The sequence below is a fragment of the Arachis ipaensis genome, chromosome B10, assembly GCF_059453495.1.
Source record: "Arachis ipaensis isolate K30076 ecotype BB chromosome B10, ASM5945349v1, whole genome shotgun sequence".
NCBI classification, from domain to species: domain Eukaryota; kingdom Viridiplantae; phylum Streptophyta; class Magnoliopsida; order Fabales; family Fabaceae; genus Arachis; species Arachis ipaensis.
The window spans coordinates 137,701,796-137,719,116 of NC_142435.1; the positions used below are offsets into that span (position 1 = coordinate 137,701,796).

General features: G+C 34.9%; 1 protein-coding gene and 1 long non-coding RNA gene across 4 annotated transcripts; both read left to right on the forward strand.

Moving 5' to 3' along the window:
- Positions 1-1,378: 1,378 nt before the first annotated feature.
- LOC148581863 (uncharacterized) lies at positions 1,379-4,229 on the forward strand. The gene is made up of 4 exons (XR_015892861.1): positions 1,379-1,524; positions 1,617-1,670; positions 1,748-1,904; positions 4,045-4,229. It is a non-coding gene; the product is annotated as an uncharacterized LOC148581863 (long non-coding RNA).
- A 627-nt stretch (positions 4,230-4,856) lies between these two features.
- Positions 4,857-11,298, forward strand: LOC107621748 (uncharacterized). Of its 3 annotated transcripts, none has more exons than XR_015893060.1 (4): positions 8,403-8,548; positions 8,641-8,694; positions 8,772-8,928; positions 11,065-11,298. XR_015893060.1 is itself a non-coding variant. In XM_088495186.1 (2 exons), the coding sequence occupies exons 1-2, from the start codon at positions 4,857-4,859 to the stop codon at positions 11,088-11,090; spliced, it is 690 nt and encodes a 229-aa protein (XP_088351312.1). In that variant the 3' UTR covers positions 11,091-11,298. The 3 variants fall into 3 exon arrangements, 1 of the variants encoding a protein (XP_088351312.1); XR_015893109.1 differs by having other exon boundaries at positions 8,641-8,689; XM_088495186.1 differs by lacking the exons at positions 8,403-8,548; positions 8,641-8,694; positions 8,772-8,928 and adding an exon at positions 4,857-5,520.
- Positions 11,299-17,321: the final 6,023 nt, after the last annotated feature.

The window sequence follows — 17,321 nt, forward strand, 5'->3', positions numbered from 1 at the left end:
CACCGGCACTTCATTATGTAATGGGTTTGGACCAGGTGGAACGATACGGTCGAGACCTATAGTTTTTGAAAAAGAGTATTTTCTGAGAGGAGGTCCATTTGGGTTTGGTAGCGTCGGCACTTCATTATGTAATGGGTCTGGACCAGCTGGAACGATACGGTCGAGACCTATAGTTTTTGAGAAAGAATATTTTCTGAGAGGAGGTCCATTTGGGTTTGGTAGCACCGGCACTTCATTATGTAATGGGTCTGGACCAGCTGGAACGATACGGTCGAGACCTATAGTTTTTGAGAAAGAGTATTTTCTGAGAGGAGGTCCATTTGGATTTGGTAGCACCGACACTTCATTATGTAATGGATTTGGACCAGCTGGAACGATACGGTCGAGACCTATAATTTTTGAGAAAAAGTATTTTCTAAGAGGAGGTCCATTTGAATTTGGCAATGCTGACATTTCATTATGAACTGAGTTTGGACCAACAAAAACGATACGATCAAGACCTATATTTTTTATGAAAGAGTATTTTTTAGGAAGAGGTCCATTTGAGTTTGACAGCACCAACACATTATTATGGATTGAATTTGGACCAATTGAAATGATACGTTTGAGACCTAAAACATCACTGTTGAAACCTACCTCAGGATTATTAATTTTAGTAGCATCTATAGTGTCGTAAACAAGTGATAGGAAAAAGAAGCAAACAATGATATGAAACAAAAGTTGAGTGAATTCCATTTTTCAAATTGATGTGTTAGTAATGCTCGAATTATCTATTTATATAGAAAAACCATATCACCTTGGGGTTTCTCTTTTGATGGAAATATAATAAAATTTAAATATTCATAGTCAATTTTTAATATCTGTAGAAAACAAAAATAATAAAACCAAAATTATTAAGAAAAAATAATTAATTTAATATTTTTTTTAACCAAAAAGAGAATGACCAACATTTGATTTTAAAGAGTTGATACTATTTTTTATGATTAGTCGATGCATTTTAATGTTAGGAATTTTCAAATTTTAAAATAAAATCAGTCAATTCATCAATCTTTAAAATAAGAAATTGAGAGTATAAGATAATTTTGACTGAAAAATTATTATTGAAAAAATTACTATAAAGTTTGTAAACCCCGCTAAAAACGGAAAATAATTAGTCAATAAATCGAATTTTAAATAGAAAAATTAAAAATACAAAACTAGTATCAAAATAGGATAGAACTCGTCAAAACGAGAATTTTGATACCAATTTCGAAAATCGGACCGGAAGGACCGAACCGGTTGAACTGGGGCACAAACCGAGCCCGTGGGTCCAACCGGACCCATAATATAAAGGAAACAACAGCCTTCTTCTTCCTCATTAGTTGCTGCAACGCCAAAACAGAATTGGAGGAAAGGGAGAGAAGCTCTCAAACCCTAACCCTTTGATCCACCATAACTCCTCCGTCCGGGCTCCGATCGCCGCACTGTTCGCGGCCACACGCTCAGCGCGTCGAGCTCTACCTTTCTATCCGAACAATTTCACTGGTAAGCCTCCTATTAAGTTCAGAATCCCTATCCCTCTTTCTTTGGTAAACTTGGAAACCTATGGTGAATCTTGTCCAATTTCTATGTTCTAGGTTCAAGTTAGCTTCCGGAACTTGTGGGCTCAAGCTATTGAGCATATGGGTATGGTAAGAACACCCTAACCCTAGCTCAATCTTGTTTTTGGTAATAGAAAACTGAATTGGAACATATATATGTGTATTAGGTGTAGTTTAAGAGGGTGTTTATGCATTGGACTTGAATTTGGATTACTTGGAGCTTTGTTGGTGACAAGGCTTACTTTGGGGCTATTTGATTGAGCTTGGAGGGGCTGTGATTTTGAGTTGTGAGGTTGCCTTGGGTGAACTAAGTGATCGGCCAAGGTATGGTTCAAGTTTCGCACGTTTAAAATTTACGGTATTGTGAAAACTTAGGTTAGAGGTACCATAGGATAAGTTGAATTGTTTGTTCTATTTAATGATTAGCCTTGTAATGTTGTTGGAATAGATTTATTGGTGGCTATATATATTGGAATTATGAGGTGTGGAAGTTATTAATGGTGTGCTCTTATATTTATTTATGATGGATTAGGATTGGTGTTTGTTAATAAGGGTGTAGAGTTGTGTTGTGGTGGTATTGCATTTGCTGTAACTAATTATGTAATGATCGGAATTGCATGAGACCAAGTCTGGGCTAAACTTGGAAATATAAGGAACTAAACTGGAAAATTTGGGACCTTTTTGTTAAATATACAATTTATGGCAAATTTTTTAAGTTAGGTTGTTAAATCTGTCCTGCAGCAGAAAAGGTTAAACAGGACAGCAACTTGTTTGTCTTGCTGCGACTTCTACGAGTTGAGTTTTGGAGCAAAACTAATTTTGTTATAAAATTTGATTAACTTTCTTTATTGCTATAAAACTTCAGAATTTTAAGAGTTGAGGATTGGGAGTTGTGAATTTTTGAATATTGGTGGTCAAAACTGAAAAGAAACAGATTTCAGCAAGCTATGCATCAACTTCCAATACTTGTAACTCTTAGAATTGAATAGCAATTGGGTTGCAACCAAGACACAGTTGTTTCTGGATGAGCTAGAAGTTTCCAAATAAAAATTTAGCTTAATTGGAGTTTTGTAATAAAAGTTATTCAAATTGAAAGGTACTAGGCTTGTTGGTTTCAAAAACAGATTTTGACTCATTTTTACTTAACTTCCAGGTAATGTAACTTCTTTATTAAAAATGATATTAACTCAGAACTAATTGAGAAAGAAACCTGGATGAGTGAAGTGTAACTACATTAATTTTTAAAGTCATTGGATTTAACTTGAATTTTATATTGAATTTTGAATATCACATGCTGTTGCTGTTTTTCTGGTTTTATGCACTGCAGAACAGTCACTATTTTTCCTTTATTCCTAAGGCTAGAAAAATCAGAAAATTATGATCTTTGGTTTGTTAGAAATCTTATTTCAAGATGAACGCCTGGACATAAAGTTTGCGCAATTCCGAGTTCATTTGTTATATTAAAAACAGAAAAGGAAATAGAGTGTCGAGGATGTCTTAGTGATAGTCATGGGTTCGAGAAGTTAAAGTTTAACCTTCGTGTGATGTGACTGATTTAATGTTAGAGTTGGGTTGATTTTAAGATTATTCGATAATAAGAAGGTTGAGAAGAGTTTGATAAATAGTTTGGTCAGGACGCAGAAAGGATAATTAAGATGAATTATAAGGGAATGATGATGAAAAATGTGAAAGGGAGGTTGTTTATAAAAGGAGTTAACATGCCATGGCTTGATGAATGATTAAATAATGATTATGATTATGAAATGGCTTATGAATGATGATATCTGAGATACGAGTTTCCCTGGGTAAAAACCGTGGCTCGCCACCACGTGTTCCAGGTCGATTCTCGATACTCTGTTAACCCTACGTCGTAAGGGTGACCGGGCACGTATAAATTCCCGGGTATGGATAACCCCCATTGAGTGATTTATATGATGATTGAATGTAAACTCTATGCATAGACTCTTGGGGATGCGCGACGGGGGACAGTCTAAGGTTTTCGGACTTGTCGGGTTGGCTGGATAACCGGCAGATGGGCCCCATCAGCCATAGGACAGGCATGCATCATATGCATTTGTTTGTTTTGATTGCTATGCATTTCCTGGGTTTGCCTAATTGATATATATCACCTGCTATCTGTTATACTTGCTATTTGTACTATCTGCTCATTACTTGTGCGTGACCTTGTTTGGTTGCTTGTTTCTGTTGCATTGTGAATGATGGAGGGATGGAGGAAAAGTAGAAATGGTTTGGTGTTAGATTAGGATTGAAATTGAGTAAGTTAGATAGATTTAGAATACCTACCCCTGTTATAGCTTCTGTTTAGTAATTAAGTTGGATAATTGTATAACGGAGTTCTAGGATTGCCTATGGCATTCTCAGGACCGTATTTCTTATGCGCGTGGCACTTTTACCATGCTGAAAACCTCCGGTTCTCATTCCATATTGTATTGTTGTTTTTCAGATGCAGGTCGAGAGGCTCCTTGCTAGGCGTCTGGATCCTGGAAAGCGAAGTAGTCCTTGGGTGTATTTTGGTTTTCTATTTGTATATATGTATATATGTATTTAGCTTACTCTCCAAGAAACTTATGTATGCTGCTCCTCTTAGAGGTTGAGGGAGAGATAGGAGTTTATTTTGGTATTTTGGTATATTTTGGGGATACCTATGTATATTCATATGTGTATATATATATATATATATATATATATATATATATATATATATATATATATATATATATATATATATATATATATATCCTCTGGCCAGCCTTAGCTTCGCAGGCTAAGTCAGGGGCTAGTTATGTTGTTTCCTTAGCTTTCCTTTATTCTTTTGCTTAACTTTATCATGTTCCTATTAGGTTTCTTAGCACGCAAGTAATCCTTTCCTGAGCGTTGCGCTTTTTGTTTTGCGATTTTGTTTTACCCGTTTTTCAAGGCTCCTAGTTAAGTATCTTTTCTCTATTATTATATATATATTACTATTCTTAGAGGTCGTAATACCTTACTAACTCAGTCTTATGACTTAAGCATAAGATTAAGTATGGTAGGGTATTACATTATGGTATCAGAGCAGTTCGTTCCTATAGAGCCTGAGGGACGGACTGATTATGCCTCTGGGCATACTCTGGGTGTCTATACATGCTATTTAGGGTATCTAACTGATATATGGGGCATGAATGCTCATGAGCATGCATTTGGGACTTTGAAATACTAAACTAGAGATATTGAGACTGATCACCTTGATATCACTTGTTTGGTGTGAACAGGAACCAAATGGCGTCTCGTGGGCGCGGTCGTGAGCGTAATCGAGGTCAAAGACGGAGGGCTAATGAGGTAACCATACCAATAGATAGTTTGACCGATATTGTGACCGCAATGACGAGTGTTGCTGCTGCCATTGGTACTGTTGCTGCCGCGACCATCCGAGTAATGGATGGGATGCAACCACAAGCTGGAACTGGCAACAATGATGATAATGAATATGAAGGTGGACATAATGCTCCGAATACAAGGGTACCACTGAGTTATTTGGAGCAGGTTAACGTGGGTCAGGCAACGGGAGAAAGCTCAAGGAGGGCTGAGGTAGCAAGAAGTGATCACCGAGAACCCTTCACAAAGAAAAAGGGAAAGATTACACCGAGGAGCCAAACTTTCAAAAAGAATCGCTTTGTCGCTTCACATTCTCAGCGCTGGAGCAATGACCGAAGGAACGATAACCGTCTGGATCCGAATGCTGAAGGGAAAACTAGTACTCAACTGGATAATTTAAAGTGCCCAAGGTGCAAGGAGTACCATCCAAACAGACCGTGCAGGGCCGGATTAGGCGTATGTTACAAGTGCGGGAGACCAGGGCATATGTCTTGGAATTGTCCATACAAAGAAAATTGGGATGCAACTGAATTTAATTCTCATAGCCGAGGTAATTTTAAACCATCAGGTAAATTTCTAATTTCCTTGCATACGGTTAATATGTAATACTCGTTCGTGATGTATGACAAGTTTCAGTAATCATGAGGTCCAAGTCGATAATTAGTCAAAAACTATTGGTTATTGAGACGGAGTGACACTTAGCTACCTTAGAGGGGTGGTTAGACTTTTGAAGGTTAAGGATTAAGTAACGTAGTGGAAGCAGGTTGGACCATATCTAAGAAATCAGGAGTGTTGAAGGTTACGCAGAGTTATTGTTTGGAATTCAGTGACGGTGAAACTTTGAGGAAGAGGAGTAGAGCGAACACAGCCTTTAGATGTTAATTGTTAAGAGGTAAGTGGAGATGAAATCAAACCTCTATACGAGAGAGTTTCTAAGACAATTCTTGAAGGTGTGTCAGAACTTCCATTTCAGATAGAAAGCGAGTTTGTGATAGACTTAGTGCCGGAAGCCAGATTAACTTCAATCGCACCACAAGCGAAGACATCATTATAATCGGTAGAATTTAGGATTGAGTGGAAGGGAGTACTAGAAGAGGGAAGAAGAACGGTAGGAAACCTTATGCAGAGAGAGTGTGCTAACGAATCTTCGCGATTTGATCTAATCCTTCTTTTGAAACCTACATTGACATTCGATCCGGAGCTCTTCCTAAATAGCTTGACTACCTTTCTAACTTTACTCCTTGTGCGCATGAATATTGTTTCTTCCAGGATGAGTCTGAGCTTGTCTTGGTATAAGCGCGTAATCCTTGAATCTTGTATGCTCGCTATGACAAGAGTTGCCCCTATTCGCAAACCATGTTCTTCAGAATCAGCTGAGACTTTGTTGACTCTGTACGCTCTGTTCTTCCTACAAAAGGTCTCTAATTTGAACTCTTTTCTTGAGATGCACCCAAGTTCCTCTCCTTGTGTATTCCATCATTTCGGTATAATCCTGATTAACCGTGTACAAGATTTCCTTTCTGACTCATTACGAACACCGTTTGTATTGCTCATTCATTTTTCGAGCTTAATGTCCTTTTGAAAATTAACTCGAGCCTATATTAGTATCACGTATAGAATATAGTCGTGACTGTGGAAATGTTGATTCCTTAAGAGCATGACTTTTGGATACAAAAGATAAAGCAGGTAAGCATGCGCCGTCAAAAAGAGTTTTGGAGCTTTAAATTCTTGTCGACCACAAAGCCTATGATTAGTTTAATGCGCTATAAATACACCGGTTACATAGATACCCGAATATGAAGAGAGCTTTCAAACTCCAAGAGAAGGATTAACCCCAAATCCAGTAATTAGTATACTCGAACTTATTTAACAACTCAGAATTAGTGTGATACATTACCAGAGGGGTTTAGGATACGTGTAAATACAACATCGTGAAGTGGTAACGGATGCCCTGAGTAAGAAGTTTTTGGGGAAATGCTTGGATATAAATTTCGGAGAAAGGAAGGCTAGATAAGTTGGAACTTTAAATTGGATATTAAGGGAATAGCTAAAGGAGTCAAACTAAATCTATTGCAGTTTTAACACATAGCAAAGACGAAATGCAGGAAGCGTGAGGGGACGATAAAGACTTACCGAGGATGTCGAAGTCTGGCAAACGAAAGGGAACTAAGAAAGATTTATATGTTTAATGTCGAAATAGAGATTATAAAGTCAAAGACTTAAGGAGTGCAATAACGCTGATAAGGGGCTACTAAGAGTACCGAAGCCGGTTGAATCCAGAAGACACCAAGAGAGGGTTATGTGTTGAGGTCGGAAGTTGAAATAAGAAACTGTTGTTAGAAGCTTACAAGAGAAATTTTTGAAGTTACCTTGAGATTTCTAAAACCTACCACGAATCAAAGAAGATATTTTGAGCAGACAGAAATGAAGAACGAGGTGGAAATCTATGTGATTACAAGTTTGACGTATGAGAAAGAAATGAGAGACCACCAGAAACCATTCGAAATGCCACAGCCGTCGAAGGTTCTACATTAAAGGTAAAAGGGAATAGCTATCGATTTCGTAATAGATTGCCAAGGTCTAAGACAAAAGGTAAGACAAAAGGTGATACTGTTAGGGAATCGTGGATCAAGTGATCAAGTCCGTTTTGCCCATCGGAGCAAATTACTTATTAGGAAAACCAACAAGACTATACATCAGGGAGAAGGTGAGACTCTACAGTATGCTAAACAGCCTTTGAATTAATTGGAAACTGGAACATCGAATGTCTTAATTCCTGAATTTGATAGCCGAGACAACAGAGGAAAAGTTACGCAAATTTGAGTAAAGATTCTCATTATGGGAGCCGACAAAAGAGTAAGGCAGATCTAAGAAGTTAAATCCCGCCAAGTTAGCCTATTTCAAATTTTGGAGAGTATTGATGGTCAATGGCGTGCCAAATAGTTTTTGTCATACCTTTCGAACCTATTCCAACATACTCCGTATGTCGTAACTTCTGAAGCACGCCTCTAAATCAAATTCATGTCTTACAACCTAAGCCAGCTTAAATGAAAGGAGATGGACGTATCGAGTGACGAAGTCGGTTTCAAGAAACTCTGAATATGCCAAAGGACTACCCACACCTCTTTTCAGATAATTGAATCTGAATTTTAAGGGCAAAATTCATAATTTGGTGGGTAGAATGTAAACCCCGCTAAAATCGGAAAATAATTAGTCAATAAATCGAATTTTAAATAGGAAAATTAAAAATACAAAACTAGTATCAAAATAGGATAGAGCTCGTCAAAACGAAAATTTTGATACCAATTTCGAAAATTTGGCCCAAAATCGGACCGGAAGGACCGAACCGGTTGAACCGGGGCACAAACCGAGCCCGTGGGTCCAACCGGACCCATAATATAAAGGAAACAGCAGCCTTCTTCTTCCTCATTAGTTTCTGCAACGCCAAAACAGAATTGGAGGAAAGGGAGAGAAGCTCTCAAACCCTAACCCTTTGATCCACCATAACTCCTCCGTCCGGGCTCCGATCGCCGCACTGTTCGCGGCCACACGCTCAGCGTGTCGAGCTCTACCTTTCTATCCGAACAATTTCACTGGTAAGCCTCCTATTAAGTTCAGAATCCCTATCCCTCTTTCTTTGGTAAACTTGGAAACCTATGGTGAATCTTGTCCAATTTCTATGTTCTAGGTTCAAGTTAGCTTCCGGAACTTGTGGGCTCAAGCTATTGAGCATATGGGTATGGTAAGAACACCCTAACCCTAGCTCAATCTTGTTTTTGGTAATAGAAAACTGAATTGGAACATATATATGTGTATTAGGTGTAGTTTAAGAGGGTGTTTATGCATTGGACTTGAATTTGGATTACTTGGAGCTTTGTTGGTGACAAGGCTTACTTTGGGGCTATTTGATTGAGCTTGGAGGGGCTGTGAATTTGAGTTGTGAGGCTGCCTTGGGTGAACTAAGTGATCGGCCAAGGTATGGTTCAAGTTTCGCACGTTTAAAATTTACGGTGTTGTGAAAACTTAGGTTAGAGGAACCATAGGATAAGTTGAATTGTTTGTTCTATTTAATGATTAGCCTTGTAATGTTGTTGGAATAGATTTATTGGTGGCTATATATATTGGAATTATGAGGTGTGGAAGTTATTAATGGTGTGCTCTTATATTTATTTATGATGGATTAGGATTGGTGTTTGTTAATAAGGGTGTAGAGTTGTGTTGTGGTGGTATTGCATTTGCTGTAACTAATTATGTAATGATCGGAATTGTATGAGACCAAGTCTGGGCTAAACTTGGAAATATAAGGAACTAAACTGGAAAATTTGGGACCTTTTTGTTAAATATACAATTTATGGCAAATTTTTTAAGTTAGGTTGTTAAATCTGTCCTGCAGCAGAAAAGGTTAAACAGGACAGCAACTTGTTTGTCTTGCTGCGACTTCTACGAGTTGAGTTTTGGAGCAAAACTAATTTTGTTATAAAATTTGATTAACTTTATTTATTGCTATAAAACTTCAGAATTTTAAGAGTTGAGGATTGGGAGTTGTGAATTTTTGAATATTGGTGGTCAAAACTGAAAAGAAACAGATTTCAGCAAGCTATGCATCAACTTCCAATACTTGTAACTCTTAGAATTGAATAGCAATTGGGTTGCAACCAAGACACAGTTGTTTCTGGATGAGCTAGAAGTTTCCAAATCAAAATTTAGCTTAATTGGAGTTTTGTAATAAAAGTTATTCAAATTGAAAGGTACTAGGCTTGTTGGTTTCAAAAACAGATTTTGACTCATTTTTACTTAACTTCCAGGTAATGTAACTTCTTTATTAAAAATGATATTAACTCAGAACCAATTGAGAAAGAAACCTGGATGAGTGAAGTGTAACTGCATTAATTTTTAAAGTCATTGGATTTAACTTGAATTTTATATTAAATTTTGAATATCACATGCTGTTGCTGTTTTTCTGGTTTTATGCACTGCAGAACAGTCACTATTTTTCCTTTATTCCTAAGGCTAGAAAAATCAGAAAATTATGATCTTTGGTTTGTTAGAAATCTTATTTCAAGATTAACGCCTGGACATAAAGTTTGCGCAATTCCGAGTTCATTTGTTATATTAAAAACAGAAAAGGAAATAGAGTGTCGAGGATGTCTTAGTGATAGTCATGGGTTCGAGAAGTTAAAGTTTAACCTTCGTGTGATGTGACTGATTTAATGTTAGAGTTGGGTTGATTTTAAGATTATTCGATAATAAGAAGGTTGAGAAGAGTTTGATAAATAGTTTGGTCAGGACGCAGAAAGGATAATTAAGATGAATTATAAGGGAATGATGATGAAAAATGTGAAAGGGAGGTTGTTTATAAAAGGAGTTAACATGCCATGGCTTGATGAATGATTAAATAATGATTATGATTATGAAATGGCTTATGAATGATGATATCTGAGATACGAGTTTCCCTGGGTAAAAACCGTGGCTCGCCACCACGTGTTCCAGGTCGATTCTCGATACTCTGTTAACCCTACGTCGTAAGGGTGACCGGGCACGTATAAATTCCCGGGTATGGATAACCCCCATTGAGTGATTTATATGATGATTGAATGTAAACTCTATGCATAGACTCTTGGGGATGCGCGACGGGGGACAGTCTAAGGTTTTCGGACTTGTCGAGTTGGCTGGATAACCGACAGATGGGCCCCATCAGCCATAGGACAGGCATGCATCATATGCATTTGTTTGTTTTGATTGCTATGCATTTCCTGGGTTTGCCTAATTGATATATATCACCTGCTATCTGTTATACTTGCTATTTGTACTATCTGCTCATTACTTGTGCGTGACCTTGTTTGGTTGCTTGTTTCTGTTGCATTGTGAATGATGGAGGGATGGAGGAAAAGGAGAAATGGTTTGGTGTTAGATTAGGATTGAAATTGAGTTAGGTAGATTTAGAATACATACCCCTGTTATAGCTTCTGTTTAGTAATTAAGTTGGATAATTGTATAACGGAGTTCTAGGATTGCCTATGGCATTCTCAGGACCGTATTTCTTATGCGCGTGGCACTTTTACCATGCTGAGAACCTCCGGTTCTCATTCCATATTGTATTGTTGTTTTTCAGATGCAGGTCGAGAGGCTCCTCGCTAGGCATCCGGATCCTGGAAAGCGAAGTAGTCCTTGGGTGTATTTTGGTTTTCTATTTGTATATATGTATATATGTATTTAGCTTACTCTCCAAGAAACTTATGTATGCTGCTCCTCTTAGAGGTTGAGGGAGAGATAGGAGTTTATTTTGGTATTTTGGTATATTTTGGGGATACCTATGTATGTTCATATGTATATATATATATATATCCTCTGGCCAGCCTTAGCTTCGCAGGCTAAGTCAGGTGCTAGTTATGCTGTTTCCTTGGCTTTCCTTTATTCTTTTGCTTAACTTTATCATGTTCCTATTAGGTTTCTTAGCACGCAAGTAATCCTTTCCTGAGCGTTGCGCTTTTTGTTTTGCGATTTTGTTTTACCCGTTTTTCAAGGCTCCTAGTTAAGTATCTTTTCTCTATTATTATATATATATTACTATTCTTAGAGGTCGTAATACCTTACTAACTCAGTCTTATGACTTAAGCATAAGATTAAGTATGGTAGGGTGTTACAAAGTTAATTACTACTAAAAAATTATTTTATTCCAAAAATGTCAAGAAAGAATGAACCATTTAAATTGTATTTAAAGAAGAAGACCAAAATTAATTAGATATTGAAAATAGATCATACTATCCTAAGATACATATTAAAATTGCATTTATTAGTTTGGCTTTAGAGGAATTTGCTGGATGGGAGCTGGGAGGGGAATGAAGGACTTTGAATATATAAACGGTATTTATAAATTTTATTATTCTGAAGAAAAAGAGTTTGGAAATTTTTTTTATTTTTACATTTTCTCATAAATAACAGAATAGAAACGCTCAAGGATAAAAAAACCAAATTACCCAATCACTATTTTGATAAATATAGTTCTAACAGAATATAAAAAAAAAAAAAAAACTCATAGATTGAAAGTTTATTTTTATTAATCATTCAAACTTTTCATTTAATTTTCAAGTTCTCTCGAGTTCTCCAAATCGAAAGTATCATGAGAACTAAATATAAGTTATATTTTTATTTTTAAAAAATTATTATATTACCATTTAAATTTTAATTTCCGATTGTTTTGTCGATTTTTAACAAAATCGATGGTGGTTCGATTCTAATAGTCTGAGAGTGAAACCTACTCCTCTTTTGCAGGTACCAGTTCTATAAGTGTATCAAAGTTTCTCGAATTAGACGAGTATCAAGATAGAAAATAAGTTCAAAAAGTGTCAAAAAGGCAAAAGAAATGTAGAAGAAAAGATTCGAAAAATATACCGACTGAAATCAAAATAGTTTGCAATAAGTTTAAACAAAGTGGTAAAATGCCTTCGATAGAATCAAAAGACTTTTGACATAAAAATTAAAGATGCTGAAATGTAAATTGGACAAAGAAATTAAAAATTGCTTAAAAGATAAATTAGATAGGAAAGGTAAATTGGACGGAAAAGTAAAGTTTTACAGAAAGTGTAAATGGAAAAAATAAAGACAATGGAAAGAACCCTACAGAAATCGAACTCGAATATAGACTAGGGAATTCGCTGGAATATGAGTGTGCTTGAGTGTATTTCTGAAGAAATGTTCCAACCTTAATTTCTTCGAACTTGCTAGTATTTATAATCTACTTCTATAACCGACCACTAATTGCATGGTGATGCCTTGTATGCGAATTTCTTGGTAACCGTTCCCGCTCTTTTACTAATTAATGAATGTTATCAATAAATTTCCAACTCAGAGAAAAGCCTTCAACTTCCTTCTCTGTGTAACTGCTCGATTCTCCATTTCAAAAGTGTCATTCGATCTATTCGAATTATTTTCCTAATTCATTAAGGTACCAAAATCGAGTACACGTCAGCTAACTTCCATTTAACACTCGTACGTATGTCTTTTCGATTTTTACTCCCTTTTTAACATCTCTCCAACATTTTGAATTAACTTATTCTTTCGAAAGTATTTCTCGACCAACACCGATATTATAATAATAAATAATAAAATTATAAAAATATTTATTTAGTAGTCATACAAACTTTTATTTCATATTTATTTAAAATTCTTGAACATGATTTGGGCATATAAGTTATATTTTTGAAGAAAAAAAACTATGTGTATTTAAAAGTTCAATCATAAAATTATTTATAATATATATATGTAAAATATATATTATTTCACATATTTTTAATATATATTTTATATTTTAATATATAATATATATTAATAACTAATTTTTTATGTATATTTGCTTCTTGTGCGTGCCAACTCTTTTTGTCGTAGGCAGTCTTTATGATAAATTAATTATAAGTATTTTTGTTGGTTGAATTAAATATATTACAAATTATAAATAATTATAACTGACGGATAAATTTAATTTAATTATAACTAGTCTCTATTTGTTGTTCCTGTCCCCTTTGCCCCATCCCAAAATTAAAAAAGAATTACAAGAATAAATAATAAATAAGTCTCTAATTTTCTTTTTGTATTAAATTAAATATCTATTAGCCTCGGGCATTTCTACTATTAATTTTGGTTAAGAACTTATAATATCCATACAAAAAATGATTAGAGATCTATTTATGTACTTTATTCAAATTATAGATAATAAAAAAAATTTAAAATGAAATAAATACAATATGATTGCAATTAGCCAATTACACAAGAAAATGACAAAAAAAAAAAATATCGACCAGCCATTTCTTCCCTTTTTTTTTTTTTTTTGAAAATCAATCAATTATTATGTTCTTAAGCAAATCTGTTTTACGGGAACAACAAAGAAAAGAGAATACTATATCTAATTCCTTATTGATTTGGTCAAATCATTTGTTGTTAGGCTATGAATTTCATATTTAAATGTACCATATTATTATTAATATTAAGGTTTAATTATTCTGTTGATTTATAGTTTTGTAAAATTTTTAATTGAATTTTTAAAATTTTTTTTATTAATTGGGTCTTTGTATTAATTTTTTTAATTAAATTTCTCTTTATAATAATTAATTTAATTGTATAGAGACTCAATTAGAAAAAAAATTGGTATAAGAATCCAAATAAAAAAAATATAAGAATCTAATTAAAAATAAAATTGGTGTAAGAATTCAATTAAAAAAAAAAGTATAAAGATTTAATTAAAAATTTTACGAAACTATAGAAACCAACAAAATAATTAAACTTAATATTAATATTAATATAGCATAAAAGAGGCGTAAAATTTAAGTTTTCAATGCCTGTTATATATTTATTAAAAAAATTAAACTTTTCTGTTATATATTTATTAAAAAAATTAAACTTTTAGCACTACAAGATACTTATCATTTGGTGGAGGTTTTATAGTGGAAGTTTTTGAAAACTTCTCCCACATCGTTTATTCGTAGATATTTTTAAAATTTTCCTACATAAATTTGCACACAATTAAAACAGTCATACATCCAAAAGTCCACTCAAAAACTCAAAGCTCGTATCAAAGATGTAAAATAGGGCTAATTTTGAGTTAGAAGGAGAATAAATAAGACCTATTGATTAAAATCCTAAATTATAGTTGTCACAGTTGTTATTGTCGCTGTCACTGCTATTGCCACCACCACAGCGATTCATCTCAAGATATTATAGCCAATTAGATCGTTCTTAAAAAAAAATTAAAAAATTATAGTATTTAGATTTTATTATTTATTTTGTTTTCATAAATTCTTAGTTCCTAAAAAGCAATTTTTTTAATCTTATAAATTTATTTTTTTAAATATGTAACAAGACATTAGGTAAAAAAAAATTAAATAACTATTCTAGGAAAGGATACGTCCTTCCTTTTATCAGCATCAACAGCTAAAGAAAGAAAACAACAAACAACAAAAAATATAACTTAAACAAAAGAATCCAATGGAGATGAGATTTATAAGAAATTAATAATGCATTGTTTGTTTTATATCTATGTTTATATAGGTGTGTTTGATATGGCATACTAAAAGTTTGAAATTGAGATTAAAACTTAATATTATATTTGGTGGTTAAATATTAAAATTAAATAAAATTTTAATTTTGAAATATAAAATATCAATTCTTTTAGTACTTTTAAAAAGTAAAGATATATGAAACTGAAATTTTAAAAAATTAGAGTATGTATTCATTTTGATCCTCAAAAAATTTTGGACTAAACACTTTAGTCTTTAACTAAAATTAATTATTCAATTGATCCTTAACAATTAATTCTATCAGTCACTTAGATCTTTAGCTCCGTCAACTATAATGAAAGACAAAATGGTCCCTGACAATTCAAGTAGGAGACAAAATGATCCCTCACTGTAAAACCCATAAATTTTAAAAATTTTATTAAGAGTTAATTTCGATTTATTTATTCATTAAATACTTTAATCTCAGAAATTATTTTATAAAAGATAAATTAAAGTAAATTTTGATTAATTGAGTTTAGAATCCATTTAAGATTTTATCTGATTTTATAATTATTGAATTATTTTCTATATTTAAATTATAAAGTTTAGCAAATGTAAAATAATAAGAATTTTATATAATTTAATTTAAACAAATGATATTTTAGAATTTAATACTTTTATTTTTATCAACAAAGAAAATTCAGAATTCAATCTTATATACAATATTCCCTAATTTTATTAAAATCTAACAAATTTCAATTTATCTAAAATAATTCCTAATTTTACAATTGTCCCAAATCGAACCCTAATTCTAAAATCAAACACACAAAATCCTAACCCATCCACCGCCCCTCACTCCACCGCCACCCCCTTCCCTAAACCTAACATTCAGTTAATTCAGAAACAAAAGAGAAAGAAAAGGGAAAAAAGGGGGAGAACGCAGAGTAAAGAGCAGAGAACTCGAGATGCCTGAGAGAGGAAGAGAGAGAGAGAGAGTGGAGATCTCGCCGCTGCTGTCGGAGCTCCACCACTGCCAAACCATCGCAGAACCACAGAGAGGAGAAGCCCGCAGCTGACATCATCGGAATGGGAGCCAGAGGAATCAAACGCGATGGAGGTTTGCATCAGCTGCTGCCATGGCCACCATTTCGTCACCGCCGCCGCTGGGTCGTCGTCGCGTCGTCGTCAAATCCGTTAACCTTGCCAACTCGTGAAAGAGAATCACGATGAAGCTCGGTTTCTGTTTCTTTGGTCCGTGAGCGGGGAGGTCGTGGATGGAGGAAGATCGATTGAGAGAGGACGCTGCCGCCACTGCACCACGCCTCGTCACCACTGCCGCATCGTGCTCCACACCGTCGCTGCTACTGTTCTGTCACGGGAGAAGGACGCGCGAAGGAGAGAGAGAAGGATCCGAAGCTGAGCTGAGGTCCAACCGCCGCGCTCAGTCGCTGTTCACGTTGCTGGCATCGCCTTCGGTTGGAGCCGTCGCTGCCAGCTTCCATCTCCATCAAGGCTGATTGTGGATTTGAGGGGACGAAGCTGCCTCTGCTGCCGGAGAAAGCACTGCCGGTAAGGGTTTTGGGTTTGTCCTTCGTTTCTTTTGAGATTCCGAAAGTTTTATTGTCGTTGCATGTTAATTTCAGTTGCCGTTGCCAGAGTCTAGTAGACGCTGCTGCTTGAGTGGCAGCCGGGGCTGCCGTCGAACTGATTTAGAGACTGCCGCTGCTTCGTTTTGTCATTTCAATAAGTATTTACGTTTAGAAAATCCCTGTGTTAGTGTTCGGTTATGTGTGATTAAAGACTTTGAGGTTTGGTAACGTAGATTTGAATTTTGACGTTGCGTGTCGCGTAAATATTGCTGTAGCTGCCGCGCCATTCCTTTTATCCCAGTAAGTGTCTCTATCTCGGAATCCTCACCATTAGTTTTCCATTATGTGCTTTAAGATTTTCCGTGATATTAATGTTTTAGGAATTAGAAACTGAGGTCGCACGTCGCGTTTGAGGCTGTTCTGCTTTTGAGAAAGCAAGCGGAGCCGAGGTTGCAGCTGCCACTGATTGCGGGCGGAAAAGAAAGGGTTTCTTGATGCGTTTGATTTATGAGTTTCGACTATTCGAGATAGGGGATTTTTCTTAAAATCTATTTTACTTTGCGGAGTTGTTATAAATAGATATTAATGTGATAAAACATATGTCTGTTATTATGATTGTCTTATAAATGTGGTTGTTTGCTGGACTGAATGACTGATTGCTGAAAAGAAATTGGTTTGAAAAGAAATTGGTTTGAAAGGTTATTTAGTTGATTATTATTTAGAAATGGTTTCCTTGGTTTTAAAGCTATTTTTGATAATGTAAATGAATCGGATTTGGAAATGATTTGGAA